Source organism: Petaurus breviceps, unplaced genomic scaffold (genome assembly GCF_028583685.1).
Source record: "Petaurus breviceps papuanus isolate PSGF00001 unplaced genomic scaffold, PetGlider_PUasm1.0 185, whole genome shotgun sequence".
NCBI classification, from domain to species: Eukaryota; Metazoa; Chordata; class Mammalia; order Diprotodontia; family Petauridae; genus Petaurus; species Petaurus breviceps.
This window is the reverse complement of record NW_027185797.1, coordinates 21,399,255-21,420,428: the sequence shown is the minus strand read 5'-3', so window position 1 is coordinate 21,420,428 and position 21,174 is coordinate 21,399,255. Positions and strand designations below refer to the sequence as shown.

Below are 21,174 nucleotides of genomic sequence, written 5' to 3'. Positions count from 1 at the left end.
CCCATTTACATGGCCAATAATGGCACCTGAAGTCCTCCAAGCCATACCATCTGTCCTACTTCTTTGTCCTGCATTTAACTGGGTCTTTCATTTTAGCTACTTAACTTAGGTTAGCACTTCTGGGCTTTCCATCTGCCCCAGAGCTGAACTTTCTTTTATGTGTTGACTCCCCAAATAGAATGTGAGCCCCTTGAAAGTAAGGACTGTAACACTTTCTATTTGTGTCCCAAATATTAAAAACCATCCTTCCCATATACCGAATGCTTTTCATTCATTCATCCTTTGATAGATCTCTTAACCTATGATGGGACTGGCTGATTCTAAGGATGGATTTTTCTAATGTATGATGCCCTTATTCAGTGGCAAATTTTTAATTAGTGGCAAACTAAATGTTTTTTTTTTTTTCTCTTTGGAGGGGGGAGGGCAGGGCAATTGGGGTTAAGTGACTTGCCCAAGGTCACACAGCTAGTAAGTGTTAAATATCTGAGGTTGGAATTGAACTCAGGTCCTCCTTAGTCCAGGGCTGCAGCTCTATTCACTGAGCCACCTAGCCGCCCCCAAACTGTTAATAATTTGTTTATAGTGAACCTAGATGGAAGGGGAAAACAGGTGAGGACTCAGTTATTGCCCCCTTGTCTTCAATGCCCAGATGACTTGGACTGCTTAGTCTCAGATGTCACAGTGGTGAAGAATCATCCCCTCATCTCAGTGACATAAAAATATAAGAAGTTGCTATGGCATATTGAAAAGAGAACTCAATTTGAAGTCTGAGAATTCTAGGCTTGACTACCAGCTCCACTTTCCTCATCTGTAAAATAGGGGAATTGGACCGGATGATCTTAAAGATAGCTTCTTTTTCTAAAGCTATGATCCTAAGAGTCAGCTGGATCAATCGAGTCAATTGAACAAATATTTATTGTGCATCTACCATGTGCAGACACCACTCCAGGAGCTAGAAATCCAAAGAAACAAAGCAACAGAGTCTCTTTCCCCAAGGAACTTATGGTTCATAAAGGTATTTTTTTTTCTTTTGCTGGGTACATCTAGATAAAATTCAGCTTATGTGAAAGAAAGTGTTTTGGTAAGAAAACTAATAATTTATTAAAATGGTTAAATAAAATTTTTTAAAAACCAGACTTTATTTGTAAATGAAGAAATCTAAAATATGCAAATGTTTTTCTTTTTTCTGTTTATGAAATAATACACACAGAGACATAGACATTCCATAAAAGTCTTTTAAGACTTTTGCAAATTTTTTTTTCTGTCTCCCTTTTTCTTTTCTAAAACTGGAATTTCTTTTAAATCGTCATTTTTAAAGCTAAGGTTCAAAGCAATGGATATGAGCCAGAATTGCCTAACATATAAAAATACAATATGGAATGATGAGTTGGCATCTTTTAATTAAGGAAATAAAAGTTACTCCCGTACATCAATTCTCTTAAGTATAAGGCAGTCCATTGGAACAGTAAGACAACACAAAATGGAGAAAAATAAGCAACAAAATTATAATTTTCATCACATCTTTCATTAATATCTGAACAATGTCATAATATGTAGAGACAAAAATGCCACACTTGTCCTTTCCTAACTGAGTCTATGTAGACCTGTACCAATCTGGGAGCAAAAGCTAAGCAAACTGTATATCTTTGGACCATCTCAGTGATTGATAATGTCAAGGGACATTCACTAAAAGCAATTATGGGCTTTGAAAAGAAAATGTAAGTCACTTTTGTACTTCAAAGTTCATGCAAACTGGGAAATCTCACTCAGTTTCTGAGTATAAATATTTTATGATCAGGGCTCTAAAACTTCCCAGTGTTTTAAACTCCAAAATGTTGAAAAATGACTTGAAAGGCAAGAAAGGGGTGGGCAAAGAAGGGGAGGGGTGCTTCCTTTGAAAATGGAATAATTCCCTGATGTATAAACGGCTTCTTCTATGAAACACTTGGAGAATCTTAGTATCAGAGACATGAGAGGTAGAAAAGAGGACAGGGTCAAACCAGAGACTCTCCAACATCTGTGGCAGGATTCCTCCCTAGGGTAGATTTCCTAGTACTTTGATATTCAACTGAAAATCATCAATGGAGTTTTTAGAATGACAATGGGGGGAATGGGGTGGTGGTGTTGGTACAGATTGCTTAAAATAAACCATGGTCTGTAAAAATATCTACCCAGCTCAAGCCCACAAAATATCTCTCAATAGCCAACAAATTCACAATGAAAAATGGCAAAATATTTAACAACATACACAGCGTGCACAGAATGTAAGGCTTTTCATACGATGTTAAGTGCTTAAGACTTTGTTTAGCTTATATTTTACTAGATTTCAAGTCTGAGATTTTGCTAGCAGACTACTCTTGGAGTTCAGAAAACCTGGGTTCAAATCCCTCCTCTGCTATAAAACACTTAAGCTCTTCAAGTCCCACAGTCCCCATTTGGGAAATTCATTCCATAAATAGTATGTGAAAAAAAATGGCATGATACTTCCTCTTACTGTAATAATACTCCTTTTTTACTTTAATGATTTTTCTTTCATTTCAAATCTAGAAGGTTTTAAGTATGTGTGTGCATGTGCGTGTATATGTTTAAATGTGTGTGATTAGATTATATGAGAGAAATGATTATTCAAAACCAATAATTTAGGAGAGATTCAGAGTTTTCCCTTTCTCCTAAAATCCTCATTTTTAAAATAGTTCAGTGTCTTGAAAGACATTGCTGATAAGGAGACTGGATTAACTTTCTAGTTCAAGACCCCACCCTGGTGGGGGAGCCATTTGTACTACTCAGGTTTGGGTGAGGTATCCATTCTTTGAATGGATTACCCAAGGCTGGGGGTGGTTTCCATATAGAGACGTAAATCTCTCAGTTCAAAGTTGACATGATGTCACTCTCAGACCTTCATTGACTTACTCTTTGAAGAGCAAATAAACTGTGAGACTATTGCCATAATTGTCCACAGTCTGAGAGAGATGGCCAAATGACCACCCTTTTGTTAATAATACAGTGCCCTTGTTAATAAAACGATTAAATTACCCAGCAACCATGTCTCTTAAACCTTTTTAATAATCACACATATGCATACACGCACATACAGATATGTGTATGTGTGTATGTATGTATATATGTGTGTAAGTATGTAAATACACATGCATATTCATATATGACTTTGGTTCTAGTTGTTCTTGCCTTACCCTGAATAAACTCATCACCAGGAAACTCATCAACACAGAGACTGATTCAGCTTTAGTGCTCATATCTTATTCTTAGCCTCAGTTGTTTCTGAGGGTACTGATTGGAGGGTTGGTAGGTGGAACAAAAAACTCCTCCCATAGCCTCCCTTTACAGAGGGCTTAAAATCCTAGCTGTGGTTTCATTGGCCACCAATCATTCTGCTTGTTTTCCACTCCACCATCATGTTCATCATTCCCCTGTCCCACCACCCTCTGGTTCTCCCTTCTGCTTTTCAGATGCCTTTTTCTGTTGCATTCCTCCTTTAAATGTAAGCTCCTCAAGGGTAATGTTTTTCTTTTTTTTCTTCTTATTTGTATCCCCAACACATTGCTTGGCACTTAGTAGTCACATAATAAATGTTTATGATATCTCATTATAGATTGAGGTTATAATTGAAGAAAACTTAGAATTCTTAGGGGCAGAGATAATAAGATAAGATAACCCCTAAATGACCATTATTTATTGGCTATTTGGCATAAGCAATCACTGTACAAAATATTATTTTGGCTAAAACTCAACAAAATTTTTCATCTCACTAAAAAACAAAGATAAAAAAATACCAAAAAAAAAAAAACAATTCTATTTGGCACCATATAGAAAACAAACTACAACATTTGAAAGGATGAATTTGGCCCATTTCAGCTGTTTGGATGCCACACAGATGCAGCCAAATGCCTAATTCTTTTTTAAGAGTAGAGAAAAGTGAAAAGGGGAAAGGAGGCAAAGGGAAACCCTCTAGGGAAGGCATCATTGGAAAATAAGGAAAGGTTCATGGAGAAAACCCTTTAAATTTTTCAATCTATTATCCCATTAATTAAGCTAAACACTGACTCCGGTTTCTAAGGGAAGGTAGGAACTTTTCCTTAGAGATTCTCAGGCTCAGAGGAAAAGGAAGATGAACCAAATGGCCTACTGATGACCTTCTTCTATCCCTCAGAGACTATGATATTACAACAGTGAAATTCATTGCCAAGAAAGAAACAAATGAGGATCAGGATATGGCTTTTGAGTAAAGCATTAGCAAGGACTTAACTGGAACATAATGGTCACTACTGACGCTTTAGTAAAGTGGGTTTGGTTTGGTTTGGGATAGATGGTTAGTTAGGCTTTGAGTCAGGAACCTACAATGGAGCCCCTCCTCTGACTCATCAGCTGTATAGCCATGAAGAAATCACCTGACCTCCATAGTTGTGGCTTAAAGCTATAATCAAACAGTTGAATTAAAGCCTCGAGGTGCTGATTGATTGAACTTAAGCATACCTCCAATCACTTATTATTAAGCTATCTTCTTACTCTTGAAAAGGGAGATCTTTGGAAGGTACTTTCTCTATGTCTCAGCTTTCTGAACAGGAAAACATATCTGTTGAAAGGATGGATTGGAAAATGAGTTTAAAACTCCTTGAGTTTCACATCATTGCATTAAGTAATTGGTCAAGCCTATCGAATATGCTACCTTGGGCAGAGTGTCCAGGGCATTTCAATAAAGACTCAATTCGGATCTTGAGAACACATTTTTTTAGAAATTCAGATCTCTAGAAGACATATTTGTAATAGTGACCAAGATGTGACTCTTACTGTCATGCAAAAAAAACTCACCATTGGCATAAATGGCTTGGTATACAATGGAAATAATTAAAACACAGGTAAAACGTAGAAATTCCAAGTAGCAAATTGAGTCAAACATTTATGCCATGTGTTATTAGAAATTGGTTAAGATAGGATAGAGACATAATTGAAATGTAAAACTATTTACCTACAGAGAATTTATGTATTTACAATTCTTTATAGCAAAACAAACGAATGAATGGATGAATGAATGAATGAATGAAAAAAGAAACACAGCATTGTCAATATCACTCTGTATAGGCACTCTGCTAAGCACTGGGTATACAAATATTAAAGGTTAGACCAGTCTCTGATTTTGAAGTGCTTGTAAAGACAATAGAACTTATAGACAATGAACATGAGCATCTTAAAGATGAGGTTGTAATTGTTTTTTCTATCTGCATACCCAACCCTTGACACAATGTACAACACGTGGTTAGCACTATGGTTATTTTCAGATCTACTAATTAAACCCTAAGAGAGTAGTGTTGGTGGTGAGCAGGGGAGCTGTTCAGGAAAATTCCAGAGATGGAGAGTGGAGTCTTCAAACCAAATTGATGGATTATTTTTAGGAATGGTCTTGTTTATTTGATTGCTGTTTATAGATGCAGAGGTGTAAATTAGGGAGGAAGTCATGGTTTCCCAGCATGGCATGAAGTTGGACAGGGGACAATAGATTGGAAATCCTGAGCTGGTTACAAAATGGTAAAGTCTTACTAATCAGAAGTCCAGGAGAAAGCTGGACTATGATCTAGGAGGTAGAGGCTAGAGTATAGGCATTTACCTCCCTCATGAGGTTGGATAAGAAAAAAGGATGCATCATCAATCTGAAAGCGCAATTGAAATACAAATTATTTATTATTATTATTATTATTATTATATGATCTCAAACACATAGCTATGTAGTTACAATTATACCCATTTTTCTTCCCAAGTCAGAAAATCATATCTGACAATATGGTATTCTTGAAAACAAACGCAGAGGTCAGGTCCTATCTGGGAAAGCCACATTTGCATGAGCTCAGATTTACAATTAATATACATTTTCTGGCATGTTTTATGGAACCAGATGGCTCAAGTTGGTCTTTTATTTGTCAGACTCAAAGTGAAATGCTCTGAGACTTAATGAATCCCTTCTTACCACTCCCATCCACCACTTCCCCCATCCCTCTGAGCTTTCCTCTCTCAAATGCTAAAGAATTCCCTGTTCTAATACAGACTTGAGAGAAGGCAGGAAAATCAATACAAAGCTATAGTTGTTAATAAACTATAGTATATCCAGTTCTGAATCCAAGGAGGCCATTTCCAACAAGGAGGGGAAAATGAGGAGACATTTAGAAAGTTTGGGCAATTGATGAGTGGGGAGATAATTTCAGTCAGCCAATTAAGAAACTTTCTGATGCCAACATTTATTGAGAATCCTGTTGAAGGCTAGTTTTCTACCAGATATTAAAAGGAGATACACATGAAAAATTGGACACAATCCTTGAAAATTTTACAATATCTATCTATCATGTTAGATTGCAAGTATATGTAATGCTTTAGAAGCCACAGAGAATTCAACTCTTACAATAAAATGCGAATTTCTGTTCTGAATAACAATGGGGTAAAGATTTTTGTTTTGTTTTTGTCATTCAATGCTACTATCTTGATTTGAAAAAAATGTCTTCATATTAAACTGGGTAATTCCTCACTTTTGCCTCTAGTATTCTTTGTTCAGCCCAAATCACTTTGTACATATTCCCCGTATATTTATGGTTATATTCTATATACACTTATATAAATATTGGATGACATCGCTCAGTAGAATATAAGTCCATGGAGGGCAGGGCCTCTCATTTTTGTCTTTGCATTCTTTGTGCCTAACAGAGTATTTGGCCTACAGCAGACATTTAATTAATGTTTGTTGCCTCGCTGATTATTTGATATTATTATTTGATATTATATGATATTATCATATAAATTTCCTCTCAAATTTCAAGAATGGCTTTGTGCATAGGAGACAACTCAAGGTAAAAGAGAGATAGAGAGAAAACTTCAGATGGGAAGTAAAATATGAAAGTCCGATTTACTCAGCACCCACAAATCACAAATGGTAAGAAAGCACACTATGAAGCAAAGGTGGTCAAATGAAGTTTGAGGTCATGATGTTTTTAAAAAGGAAGCACTGTTTCCCAGAAGTAGGCATTATCATGAAAAAATAAACCAGGAATTAACTGTGTGTACAGTGAGGCCCAGAGTAAGCTACTAGAAAGTAACAATGGACATCTGTGCAGGATACTGACCATTCCCCTACACAAACCAATCAGATATTTCATCATGCTTTTGAGTGAACCCTGAGTTTTCAAGGACTATCACTGAGATCACAAGCTCTGGCAAACCTTACCAAACTGGAAGGGCTTATGGTAAGCGGTCACCAACAGACATTTTTTTTTTAAACCAAGGATGAGTTAAATTTAAGAGAAGTTTATTTCCATAGGATTGGTCACTAGAGAAGATAATCTTTCAGGAAAAGAATTTATGATGTTATTTTATTAAGACTGAGAAAAATTAATATCTGTATTTGCAAAGGAACTAACCATACTGGAGACATCATGAGTGCTTGAAGCATAGAAGAAAGGGAATACTGCCTGCCAGTCAGACATGAGGTTGGAATAAAGCATATCAACCCTGGTAAGAGAGATTTAGGAATGACTGTAGAGTTGGCAGTTACCTCTCAATTTCCCAGAGTGATCTTTCCCAGTTTCTGTCTTAATTCTTCTCCAGTGGCCTCTACTTCTTTCTTTTTTTGAGGACTATACTCACTCTGGCAGACATCAGAATCTGACTGCTCATTAGTGGCTTTGGGGCCATTTAGAATTGCAATTGAGAATAAAATTTATGGATGATATGTTTTAGGCTATAAACTTTTGGAGGCTAGCAGTTAAACAATTCAATTCCATTTTGAATTGTATTTAGTTTTACTGGTACTGTGTTATGTTCAGCTAGGTACTTAGTGCTTGCTCTCATATATTTTTCTTTGGAAGGAATAAAGGAGGGAGTCTCGACCTGTGATTTACTTGGAATAGGGAAGTCTTGATGAGGAAACTCCTCTCCATTCATGCTGATCAATTAATCAGTCAACATTTATTAAATATTAATTCTTGGTATTGTCACACCAAGAACATTTATTTGCACATCAAAAACTAGATGTGCTAACTTTGGCAGGTCTATGTCATTGAATTATCCAATAGGATGGGGCATATCACTAAAGTTGGTGCCACCCTTTCAGCCTCCCCAGCTACTTTCTTGATTCCATTATCTAGGTTTCCATCAAACTCCATCAACACCAATTATTATGTCAGAGAAGCAATAAAACCTTTCAGTTAGTAGTTTTCAAAGAGAAATATGACTTAGGGATAAGGTCTCCCTAGTACAAGCAGGAACCGAAACTCAAGGTTCTTCATGCTTAGCAGTTCATAGCACTGAGCACATTCTATAGAACAGATCAAGGTCAATGCTCATTTTTGTGCATGCAAAGTTTAAGAGCACAGTCATTCCCATTATTAGAGAGCTGTCATGGCTTTTGAGGATACTCAGAGATTACTAAGTTATGAGTTTCTCAGATGTCTGGCACCATACTTATTTCTGGTTCTTTTATGAAACCTCAAGGTTGATTGCTTAAAAATAGTTTGAGTAATTCTAGATCATACATCCATACACACAAATATGCAAACCTAGATACATATATGATCATTAATGATATATAAATATATACATATATGAGCACACCCAAATATATATGTATGTGTACATATACATACATACATACATACATACAAATACAGAGACATACGGACATATACTTGGTCATTGTGGATCAGATACATTTATGTTCACAAAACATTCATTTGTTCATTCCTTTCAAAAGGAATATGAAGCCAATGCAAAACAAAGCAAAAACCCCAAACCTGTGCTGATAATGATGTCAATCACAGACTCTGGTTGGATAGGAGCATTTACAGGGACTGGGCATATTTTCAAGGGAGAAGGAATGTTGGAGGGGAGAAATAGAAATGAGCAGGGAAGGAGAAGAGAAAGAGAAGGAATATCAGGTTGATTGAGAGAGAGAAAAAGAATCAAGGCTCATGAATAACAGCATATGCACCTCAAAACATTCTAAATATCATCAAATGGAAATTAGGGGTGCCATGTACACATCTTTTTCTTCATTTATGCAGCTGGCATTTTTTATGCAATATTTGCAAGAAAGTATTGTTGATCTGAGAAATTTACTTTTGAAGATGGTTTATTCTAGTCAAAATACGATTCATAGAGAATACTGGGATCTATCATTCCTATCCATCAACAATCAAATATTTGACATACCAGGACCTGTATTATTTATTGAGAATAAAGGTACTAAGAGTGAAACAGTTCCTACTCACAAAAAACTTATATTTTATAACGCTGAATATTATTACCCCTATGAAACCTAATGCTGGCATACTCTGCATTGGTCATCATAGTGTTTGTATAGTTGATAATATAAAAACATCATTTCTGCAGCCTAGTTGCAATTTGAAGTCTTAGATCACAGTTGAGATCGAGGAACTTGCTACCTTTAATTTCTGGCTCATGGAGAATGCTAGTCATTTTAATGTCAACCACTTTATTTGCAAATGAAGAGAATTTTGTTTCCCCACATAGTGCATTACAATAGTTTTCCATTTTCTCTCCACTATATTGTTGAGGTTAGAGCTGTGGACCAGGTGGACTCATCCCACCAGGGAATGGTAATTGTGATAACTGGCTGCCTGCTGCTCTGGAGACATGGCTGCCAACTGCTGACAGTCTCATTTTCCTGTATAGAGTCCACCATCTACACTTCTTTTCACAGTTTTGAAATCTGTGATCCCTGCCTTGGAATATAAATGGTGTTTTAAATACTCATTGACCTTTGTATTTTACCCCTGGAAGCTGTTAAATAAATAAACTATGGGCCATTTCTTACTATTACCAGCAAAGGTCTCAGAGTAAATACATAAAGGTATTAGAAGTAGCCATGTAAAAAAGCAACCCATCTTTCACTTTAGGGAAAAGAGGCAGTAGGGGAAGGCTTTATTCATTCCTTAGGAAAACATGATTTCTTCATTCTCCCAATGATTAATGGTTCCTTCTGTCTACTTCCAGTGAAATTACTTCTTGTTTACTTGTCTGTCTATACACCCCACCCCCTCTGTAGAGTGTAAGCCACTTGAAGGCAAAGACTATTTTTTTCTTTCCTTTTTTTTGTTTTTGTTTGTTTCTTCCCTGTATTCTTATAACCCAGCACCATGGCTGGCATACATTAGCACCTACTACATGCTTGCCAATTAATTTTGTATTTACTGTCTATGTACATATTCTCAGTAGAATATAAGCCCCTTTAGGGCAGGGTCTGTTTTGTTTCTGTCTCTATAAGCCCAACCCCTAGTACTATGTCAGATGTGTATCAGACACAATAAATGTTTATGGAATGGACTTGTTCTAGTAATTCAACACTCACATAGACATCTGCGTTTTCTTTGATCCTCTGTAATATTCAAGTAAACTTGTTAGTATGGATGTCCTGCAGTGAGTTTTTCTCCAACCTGCCCCCCAGGTCTTCCCTTCCTTTTTCATTTTTTTGGCTGGGGGAGGGAAGAGGGAGAGAGATTAGGAATTGGAGTTCTACTAAGATTAGGAACTAACTAAAGATCATAACTACATAAGGACAATTTATTGGAGAGTGGCCTGTTCCATTTTCTCATATCTCATGTTCCACATTCAGAACAAGATTTATCCTATTGACAGAAACATTTGCTCATGGGCAGAATTCAGCTACAAGAGGGAAGACAGGGTCATCTCCCATAAAGCTGTCTTCCTACATGCTCAGCTCATCAATACATGTCCTTTTGTGTACAATGTTTGCCTTTGTGGTGCCAGGCAAGACTGCAGGAGTCCTTTGAAAAGTAAATCTTTCAAGAATTTTCCCCAACAACCCCTGGAGTGTCAGAGACCCTCACCCTTTTCTTTTGGAAGAAGCTTGCAAACAGCACTAGGAGCTTTCTTCATTCTGTTCAGCTGCATGATTCATTATGGTACCAAAAAATGTCTGGGGTGAAAAAAGCCAACGACTAATGATCCTCCTTTTTGTCCTGAAAACATGGAGATCAATACATAGGACATGTAACATTTATGGAGCACCATGCTTTTCTTTCCCTCGAGAGACAGGGAGAAACAACTTCACTGTCTCTTTCTGCTGAGGGCTGAGCAGCAGCATGATTGACATACTTGCCTCACTCACTATCTGAGAGGAGATACACAGAAATATGGTCTCCTGTGACTTTCTCTCTCATTTAGACCTGAGCTTATAAAAAGCTTAGCTTCTGGTAAGGACATTCGGCTCCATTTATTTGTGTTCAAGAGTGACCTGGTCTGGTGCCCCTTCGGGAGGCAGTAATGGGCATTAATGGCCCATGATGCTTTCATTAAAAATGACAGCAACAATGAACTAAATAAAGAAATGATGAAGAAATAGGAAAGGGAGCCAAGGGAGAAGAGTCAGAGCCCAAAAAGTAAGATTCACAAACTTCCACGTCAATTTCTTTAAGCTGCCAGAAATTCAATGGAAAGATCAAAAATCCATCATCGTTAACCCTGGAAAGACTGGCTAATCTTTCCTAATACATACCATCTCGCTGTGGGAGCCTCTGCAATTAAAGGTGGGCAGGGTTATTTGCCCTTGTTAATATCCCCAAGCTCCAGGATTTCTGGACTGAATTTCAGAGAGAGGTCAAAGCAATAAATTGAGCTGATTTTCCGTTTATCCCAATTACAGGGATGCTGGGAAGATAATTTGCAGACTCTGATTGTCATTCACAAAAATACACAGGAAAACTTGATTGCCTTTAATGTCTCTCAAAAGGAATAATGATGGCCGAATTAACCGAAATCAAGATGATACAATACTTGCCAAATGACTGAGGCACATGTTAGCTTAGAGATGCAGAATAATAACAGCCAGGAATTTCCGAGCACTTTGAGTTTTGCCCAGTGTTTTCTACATAGTATATCATGTTTTCCTCACAACTCTGGAAGCTTATGTGCTCTTGCTTTCACAGACATTTTATTGATGAGGAAACTGAGGAAGAAGAAGGATAAGTGATTTGTCCAGGATTAGATAGCTAATGAGTGTCTGAGACAGAGCTGTAGAACAGCATGGTAAGATAGAATCATATGAAGTGAATGGATTCATACTCAACTTGTTTCCAATCTGATTACAAGCATAGTTGTATTATCAAAAAAAGATGACTGTTTCCTCAATCATAAAAGGGAATTCAGATGTGATCCAGTCCAACTGCTCTGAGCAAGATCCCCAAACCTAACATGAAGACTTGTAATGGTGGGAAAACCATTACTGCCCCTCCCCCAACCCTGCCACCCAAGGCATATAAACCATATAGCATCTAAACCATTCTCTCTGCAACTTTTTTCTTCATCATAGTTCAAGAGGTAGGGAATCTTAGAGATTCATCTCCCTTATGTTGCAGATTGGGAAACTAGAGTTCTACAAAAGTGAAACTATTTGCCCAAGATTATAGAGATCTTAAGGGGTACAGCTGGGATTTAAATCTGTTTCCTGTGGGTCTTTCAATCTTTTTTATTGCATCATTCTGCCTCCATCTTTGCTCCTACTTCTGCCCTCTGGATCCCAGGATCATAGATGTGGAGTGGGAAGGAAGTGACTCTGAGGTCACTGAATTCCTCCCTCTCATTTTGCAGTTGAAGCACTGAGACCCAGAGAGGTTTAGAAACTTGCCCAAGGTCACATTGGCAACCTACTAGTAGTAGGTAGCCAAGGGTACCTTAAAACACAGATTTTCCAGCTCCAAATCCAGTGTTCTTTCAACTAACTGCATGGCTCCAACTTGCACCCTCTGGGGGAAATCATTATTTACCATCTTTTTCATTCAAATACACAGACTACTGAACCACAATCTCATAAAGCTAGGCAGTGCTCAGTTCTCTCCTGAGCGTCTGTTTCAGTAGCCTCCCCTAGTTATAATCATTACATGTATATGAACAATGCCCCAGACCTCTGCAGAACCAAAGTCCTCTCAACTGTGAGCCAGGAAATCTTCATCAAACAGAGCACTACTATTTTTTTTAATAACAATTCTATCAAACATTTTAGTTGTAAGGCAGGTCAGTCCAATTATAATTGGATCCAATTAGCACACCCCTGAGCAATGGTACCAGTTCCCTGAAGCACAGGGCACTCAACTAGGTCAGGAAAATTAGCTTCTTCAACGGAAACACCAAAAGCACCACTTCCAAAATGATATTTGTCCCTTCATGACATTTTCCTCTCAGGTTGCAGGATGGGTAAAGAGTTATCCTAAAAGGGAGAACTTTGGAGACTTGATACTTTATCCATCCAGAGTAATAGTAAGAAAAGCTATCATTTATACAGTTTTTAAAGGTGTGCAAAGCCATTTAAAATATATCAACTCATTTAATCTTTAAACTTTGGAGGTAGGTACTATTATTATTCTCATTTTACCAATAAGGAAACTGATGCAGACAGAGAGGGGCTAAATGATTTGCCTAGGATCATTGCACTGGGGAGTCTCAGACTGCATCTGAATACAGATCTTTCTAACTTCAGATCGAATGCTGTTTATTCTTCCAACACAAATTTTAAAACACACAACACATACACACACACACACACACACACACATGAATTCCTTGAATATTGTGCCAGAGGCTATTAATGCTGTCCTTTCCAATTATATCCATGAATTAATTTAAATGCAGTTTTATTGTTTCCCAAATCCAAATTTCACCAAGAAAATGTCTTGAACTTATGTTTTACCTTTTATTATCTACTACAGTTGGGCTTCCAAATTAAGGCATCCATAGAAATAGCCAACCAAATGTCTGAGCCCTGAAGATGATCAATATCATATACTTAATTCTATTATGTCATGCAGCGTAAGGTCAAATCTCTTAGGACTGTGATAATTAGGTCTAATTATTTCCCCCCATATGCTCCCTCAAGGTAGGTCTCATTCTGAGTAAATCAACACCTCAAATAGCCACGTCCTTGCTATTCACCATGTTTCCATTGGGTGTAGCTATGCTATTAGACAGGTTTCTATTGCAGCCTCGCCAGCCACATGAGAAGGATGTTCACGTGTCTAAGGTCTGAGCAAGTTTCTTTGTCTCCACTAGTAAATGGCTTGTGTTAATTGCATATTATCAGAGAGAAACATATTCAGTTCTATTAGTAATGTAGAAGCTACTTCTCTGCCTCCTTTTGGGAAAGGAGTCTAAAAAATGGAGTCATGAATTGAAGCCTGTCTACTCCAAGATGCTCATTCCTATGGAACATTTTTTTAGTTATGTAAATGAACAATATATCTGTCACTGTTTGACCTGGGTTGTTCAAACTTGGGGTAAACTACTTTAGTCAACAAGGACCTATTCTCATAAGCCAGTCCTGAGCCTAAATCTGAGTAGAACAAGATTTAAAACAGTTTCAATCTGTCTACTACAAACTAAGCTTCTGGAAATTAAAAGAAGGTCCCCTGATGGGGGGAGTGACTGAAAGAATCACGATATAAGAAGGTATACTATTATGCTATAAGAGAAGTTGAAAAGGTGGGTTAGAGAAACCAGGGAAGACTTGTTTGAATTAGTACAGAGTGAAGTTAGCAGAACCAGGAGGACAAAATTGTAAATAAAAGCAACTTTGAAAGAGGTAAGGACTCTGATGAATTCTGATCAGTTATTATTCCAAAGGACTGGTAATAAACTAGGCTCCTTACCCATATCCTAAACAACAGGCAGTGAACTCAAGATGCATAACAAGACATATATTTTTGGACATGGCAAACGTGGGGACTTGTTTTACTAGACTGTACATATTTGTTACAAAGGTTTTGCTTTTCTTTGAATTTCTATGGTGAGGGAGAAAGAGAAGGGAACAGGGAGAGGAAAAAGGACAGAGGGAGAGAGGAAACCTGGGAGAGAGGGAGAAAGGGAGAGAGAAAATGCTTTTTAATTGAAAGATAGAATAATAGACAAAAAGGTGGTGGGAGAGGTACCTTTTATTCTACTAATATGTGTATATCTCCAAGGGTAATAGGACTTCCTCTTTAATAAAGATCTGCAAGCTGGGGTTGAATATCCACTTGATTGGGATGATTGAGGGGAGAGTCTTATTCCAGGAAGGTGTTAAACTATTCTGAGATTTTGAAGTTATATAGTTAATTTTCAGTGAAAAACCAGAGAAAGAAGAATGGACAGCCACAGATTTCCTGAGTATCCAACAACATGTTAATTGTGAAGTTAGGAGGAAAAAGTTAGAAGGAAGATGAAAGTTAGAAGGAAGCTTAGGGATTATGTGCTCGTGTCCTTATTTTGAAAAAGGAGGCAAACTGAGGTCTGGAGAGGAATGTAGGATCACTAATTGAGAACTGGAAGGGACCTTAGAGGTCATCTGGTGCAACTCGCATTTTGGAGGTGAGGTTACATTGAGGCACACATACAAAGGCAAAGGAACTTGCCCTAAGTCACATACATAGTAGAGCCTGGCTATGAAGCCAGGTCCTCTGACGGCCAATCCAACTCTCTTTCTATAGCACCAGATGATTTATTTAGGATTTCCTCAACCCAATTTCTGTGAGGTCTTAATAGCTTTTTGCCTTCTCACCACAAAGGCAGCTGGGTGGTACAGTAGTACCAGGTCTGGGCTTGGGAAGACTTGGGTAAAAATCCAGCTGTGTGACCCTAGGCAAATTTGCCTCATTTTCCTCAACTTCAAAACAGGAGTAATAATAATACCTACTTGTAAAATGTTCTTTGGTTTTAGTGCAGTGCCTGGCACAGAGTAAGCTCTGTAGAAATATTACTATTCCTATTCTAAAATCACTCTAAAGTCAATTGAATGAACAGCTTGATCTAGGTAGAACCCTTCTGGTTCTAAATACATGATTAAATGATTCTCTGATCTCTGAAATGTCTATGCCACATCTCCACTCAAATATTTCTCATTTGATACTTTCTTTGTACTTAACATCCATGTGTGTGTATACACAGACACACACACACACAGACACACACACACACACACACACACACATGCGCATGTGCCTGAAGGGGCAACAGATTAGATGATATAAAAGGTAATGGGACAGTAAAATGTTCAGAAAGATATTAGGAGTACCACTGAATATGGAAAGGGAAGAGATGAGCTCAAGATTCTGTAGAGAGTGACTTTTCTAATCTACTGGTGATGAGCCTTCTTAGTGTATGTAGACCATGAACCAACTTAAAACTGTACCAGAAAGCTTCAATAAACTTGTCAACTATATCCTTGAGGTGAGAAGACCTTATGAGGATTGAATAGTAATGCCAAATTAACACGCTTCTGTGGTTTCTTACCACGTTCCAAAGCACAGAGTAATCGTGATTTTGTATGAAAATCCTCAAGTTGCAAACAAGTATTTGACAGGAAATCCTTACAAATTTATTAACTGGAAATATGGTACCAGTATCCACTGTATTGAATAAAAGCATGCCATTTTCTCTTCCATATCTGTCTGTATCTATCTACATACGTATGCATATATGCAAATATACACACATATATGTATTTTCTCTCATTCATGTTTTAAAATTGCATTGATGGAAAATCATAGAATGGTTGTGATTATAAAGGGAAAGATGCAATGGGCATATACCAAAGTTTTTTTTAGAAATGCATTTTTTTCCTGATGAAATAATCAAGCATTCTATTCTTGACTACCTTCCAGTGATCTGTCATATCTTCAGTGTAAGTGGAAGAGTGTCCCATCCAGCAAGTCCCTTTCAGCATTTAGCTAACATAGCTACTTACCTGGTACTCCTGGTGGGGTTTTCAGGTACTTCCCATTAAAATGTTGAATTACCACTTCACATTTTTCAGTTGACTCCATCCTAGGAAGGAAGGGAAAAGAAGAGATGAATAACCTTCCTTTAAGTTTGTTTGGAAGCTGAAATAAACATGTAAAAATGTGAAGTAAGTAGAAGGCACTCCGTGTCATCCACCAAATGACTAGTCCAGACAGCACAAGGGCAAATTGAGATTATAGTCTGGAGCTTGAAGGGAATTTCAGTTCTGATTCATTCATTTTCTAGATTAGGCACCAAAGCCCAGAGAACTTAATTTACTTGCTCACAGTCACACAAGTATTGAGGGGCAGTGGTAGAATTTGAATCCAGTCCCTCTAGGTATTCAGAAAAAGGTGATCACTGAGGCAGCTTGGGGAAAGCTTTAGGAAAGACAATGGAAATTTAAAGCTCAAAGAAAATACAGTGGAGCCAGAACATCATCAGGAATAAAACTGTCACACTTATCCAGATAAAACCTTGGCCCACAAAAAAAGAAATAAACTGAAGAATTTTATGTGGGAAGGGGAAATGAACAAGCATTATATAGTACCTACAATGGACTGGGCACTGTGCTAAGTGCTTTATAAATATTATCTCATTTGATACTCAAACCTACCTTGCAAGGTAGGTGCTTTTGAATACACCCATTTCACAGGGAAGAAAACTGAGGCATACGAGGGTAGGTGACTCACTCAGGATCACACAGCTAGCAAGTGTTGAGGTAGGATTTGAACTTATGTAGGGATTTAAGCTAGAATTTAAAACAAAATTTCCCCTGACTCTGAATCCAAGGTGTTAGACTGTGATACACTGTCTTATTTTGATCATTGTGTCTGTCCTGTCTTATGGCATCTATGCCATAATAGGTGATAATCACCATGATAGGTGATTAATACATGGAGATGATTTTGTTGAAACTTAGGGCATTTTAGAGAGGGGTAGGGATCTAAGCATGGGTGTGCTGGAACCATTACATTTTAAGTGTGAGCATTTACAACTTAGAAATTAGCAAGTACTTCAAATCGGGGTTTGAGTTAATGGTTTTTTTTTTTAATTTCTAGCCTCAAAGTAACAGAAAAAATGTCAATAATGTAAATTAAACTTAAAAGTGTGTGATTTATATATATATATATTTTTTTTTTCTTAAAACCTGCTTTTAAGCATTTACCAGAACACCCCTGGGCATAAGCAGATAGAGACAGGAGCTGATGTGCAGATGAGAGGTGTAATTTGACCACAACAGAGGGTTTTTCAAGGTATAGTAGAGAATAGGTAAGGAGAAGAAGGTAGGGATCAAACTGCAAAAGGCCTTGAATGCTATTCTAAGAAGTTATCCTATAGCAGGAATTCATGAGTTTTGTTCCTTGGGAAATAGTGGATTACTGAAGGTTCAATTAGCAATGGATTTACTTTGAGAAAGTAAAGCTCTTTTCTCATTCTGTATTGAGTGGTTAAATCTATTTCATGAGATTTATGTCAGAATGAACTATCCTCTGCAAGAACATATTTTTTAACCAATGAAAACTTCAAAATATCACTTCTGAAACAAAAAGTAAGAGACAAATGGCAGCAGTTGGTACATAGTTATTCCTTTGGGTTGGGTATTAGACCAGTCCAAGTATCACTATAATGACCTAATGAGTAAATTGATGGCATCTTCAAAAGAAAAAAAAAGTCTTAAAAATGAATATTATAGACACTTGACACCCTTACTATGTGTCCTTGGGCAAGTCACTTAATCCCAATTGCCTTGCTTTCCCCCCTTAAAAAAATGAATAAAATAAGGATTTTTTTAAGAGTCAATTTTATGTTCTCATTTCCCAAAATCCTACAAAGGTGAGGAATGAAGAAACTGCCTGCATCTAATGCAGCAAGCTGGCTACTCTAGAGAATGGTGAGGATGGATAGAATGAAGATACCAAGAGTCATAACTAGAAATTGACAGGAGATGAAATTCAAGTGGGCGATGAGGAATAAAACCTGTGGTCTCATGTCTACAAAACAGGACCCAAAACCTGCTTTTGGAGGCTTCTCAACAATCCTGCTCTTTGGCTAATGCTCTCATTCATCCTTTGCCTGAGAATACATGAATCTAGCTTGCCTCTAATTTTCTCTATATGATCTTCAGTTCCTTTGTAAGTACTAAGTACTAAGTTCAGAGGGTGTGGAATAAAGAATATATATATTTGCTTTTTTGGAGGGGGGAAGGTGGGGCAATTGGGGTTAAGTGACTTGCCTGAGGTCACATGGTTAGTGTTCAGTGTCTGAGGTCAAATTTGAACTCAGGTCCTCCTGACTCCAGGGCCAGTGCTCTGTTCATTGAGCCACCTAGCAACCTCACAAAGAATAAATTTCTTTTACACAATAAATAATATAAAATAGTCTTGTAACTTAGCCCATAGACAATTAAGAAAAAAAAAAACCCTTCTTGCGGACCCCAGTTACCTCTCCTGACATATGAAAAATTTAAGTTGCTAGATATTCTAATAATCCATTCTTTTCATGGGCCCCTGCCTCTCCAGGGACCTCTATTGTCCTCCCAAACCTATGATTCCAGGGGTGAGTCTCCCCTAACGAGTAAATAACTCATGAGTTACTGCTAGAGAGTTGGCTGCTCTTGCTTGGACGTGCACAGCCAACATGACTCACAGTATTGGTGAAGGGTAAGGTCCAGCTTTGTCCTCAGCATTACTGATCTGTGCTCCTCACCTCTGGCTCCCACAAACAAATGCTACTGAGCACAGTCCATGACCTCTGCTACCTGGTCTCCATCACTCTACTGCTACTGTGGATGTTCCTTCACTTCCCAATCTGAAAGATTTCCTTTGCTTGCTCCAAATACTGCCCTGATTCCTTCTCCATAATCCGCATGGCCTCTTTCTTTCTCTGATCTGCACGCAGCTTGGTGTTATTTGGCTTCTTCTATCAAAGGCGAATCTGTTATCCTTTCAGCACTGCTGCTTCTATTGCTACCACACACCTCAGGAAAGTGTACTTAATAGAACAGTTCCTACAATGGCACAGCTAGAACAGCTAGGCCTTTGGGGGGGTTAATGAATTTCCAGCTTTCTCGCTAGTCTGGTCCACTGCTCAACCCTGCCCTCAAAGGGTTTCCCTAAGGGTCTCTGTCAATATCTGATGCCTCAACCAAAAGGTGACAATCTTCACTATCAGCTGAATGATGGAAAGTGCATTTATCTCTTCTGTCACCCAGCTGCTAACTTCCTCATCAGAATCTCCATTTGAGGAACTGCTCACACCAGCAGTAACTTTTTCTAACCCGACTCCATTCCTGACTCTCTGGACTTTGCCTCTGACCCAGCTACCTCCTCACATTGGAGATTTCATCAATCCTGTGGAAGGTAGCTCCTCCCACCAACCCTGTCACATTGAAAAAGGCTAATATCATTATACACATACAGAAGGGATATGTGATAAGCAAGGTCAGCAAGAAATAGTAATGCAACAAGGAGTCAAATTTGACCTAATAAGCATTACTGAGAGCTGGTGGGTTAGACTAAGCCATATGAAAGGAATATGGATCTGGAAATGCACACTTTTCAAAAGAAACAGGGTAAGTGGGATGGAAAGATCATTGTATATTCACAAGGCATAGTTACTTTTGTTGATCTTTCTTTTTTTTTTTTCTTTTTAATAAGGACTGACTTTCTGGGAGGAAAGATTCGGGGGGGGGGAATTTAGGTGATGTAAAAACAAAAGGTATCAATGGAAGTTCTAATTTTGAAAAAATATACTTCTTTGAGGACCTTCATGAACCAGAGTGGAAAAGCAGGGAAGTAGTTGGGTAAAGATCAATGAATACAGAAAGAAGAGTAACATTGTTGATCAGACAAGAAAAGTGCATTTATTAACCCTACTGTGTGCCAGACACTATGCTAGGTGTTAAGAATAAATAGCCTTCCATATATATCAAGGAATGTACACAAAGTGATGGAAGTGTATATGACTACCAGTTACAAAGATCAAGAATGGTAAATGAAGAACTTGGTGTTTGAGTCAAGTCTTATAGGAAACTAGAATTTGTAAGAGGCATAGGTAGGGGTGGATGCATTCTAGGCATGGGGGTTCAATGGCTAATACAACAGTGTGGAGATGGAAAATGGAATAGCATGTATGAGGATCTTGATAAGAAGGCCAAATAGAGGGGACTGTAAAGTGTGGGAAAGGGATGGGTCTTTAATAGGTCAGAAAAGTAGGCTTTCGTAGGCATATGCTATAGACTATCTGTACAGAAAGAAGGAAATAGATGAGGAATTTAGGAGGAAAGATCAGAAACTTAATATGGAAGCATGAGAGAGAAGTAATGAGAGAGTTCAGTTATGTATATATATGTTTGAGCAATCTCTCTCCCCCTCCCTCTCTCTTCCTTCCCCC

General features: G+C 37.9%; 1 protein-coding gene across 18 annotated transcripts in view; it reads right to left on the bottom strand.

Annotated features, from left to right (window-relative positions):
* The window catches only part of RBMS3 (RNA binding motif single stranded interacting protein 3), a 1,480,592-nt gene that overhangs the window by 276,047 nt on the left and 1,183,371 nt on the right, over window positions 1-21,174 (bottom strand). For all 18 annotated transcript variants that reach the window (XM_069088563.1, XM_069088548.1, XM_069088550.1 and 15 more), the window contains one exon: window positions 16,745-16,824. In XM_069088563.1, coding sequence (XP_068944664.1) covers window positions 16,745-16,824 — 80 coding nt within the window. The remainder of the gene's footprint in view (window positions 1-16,744; window positions 16,825-21,174) is intronic.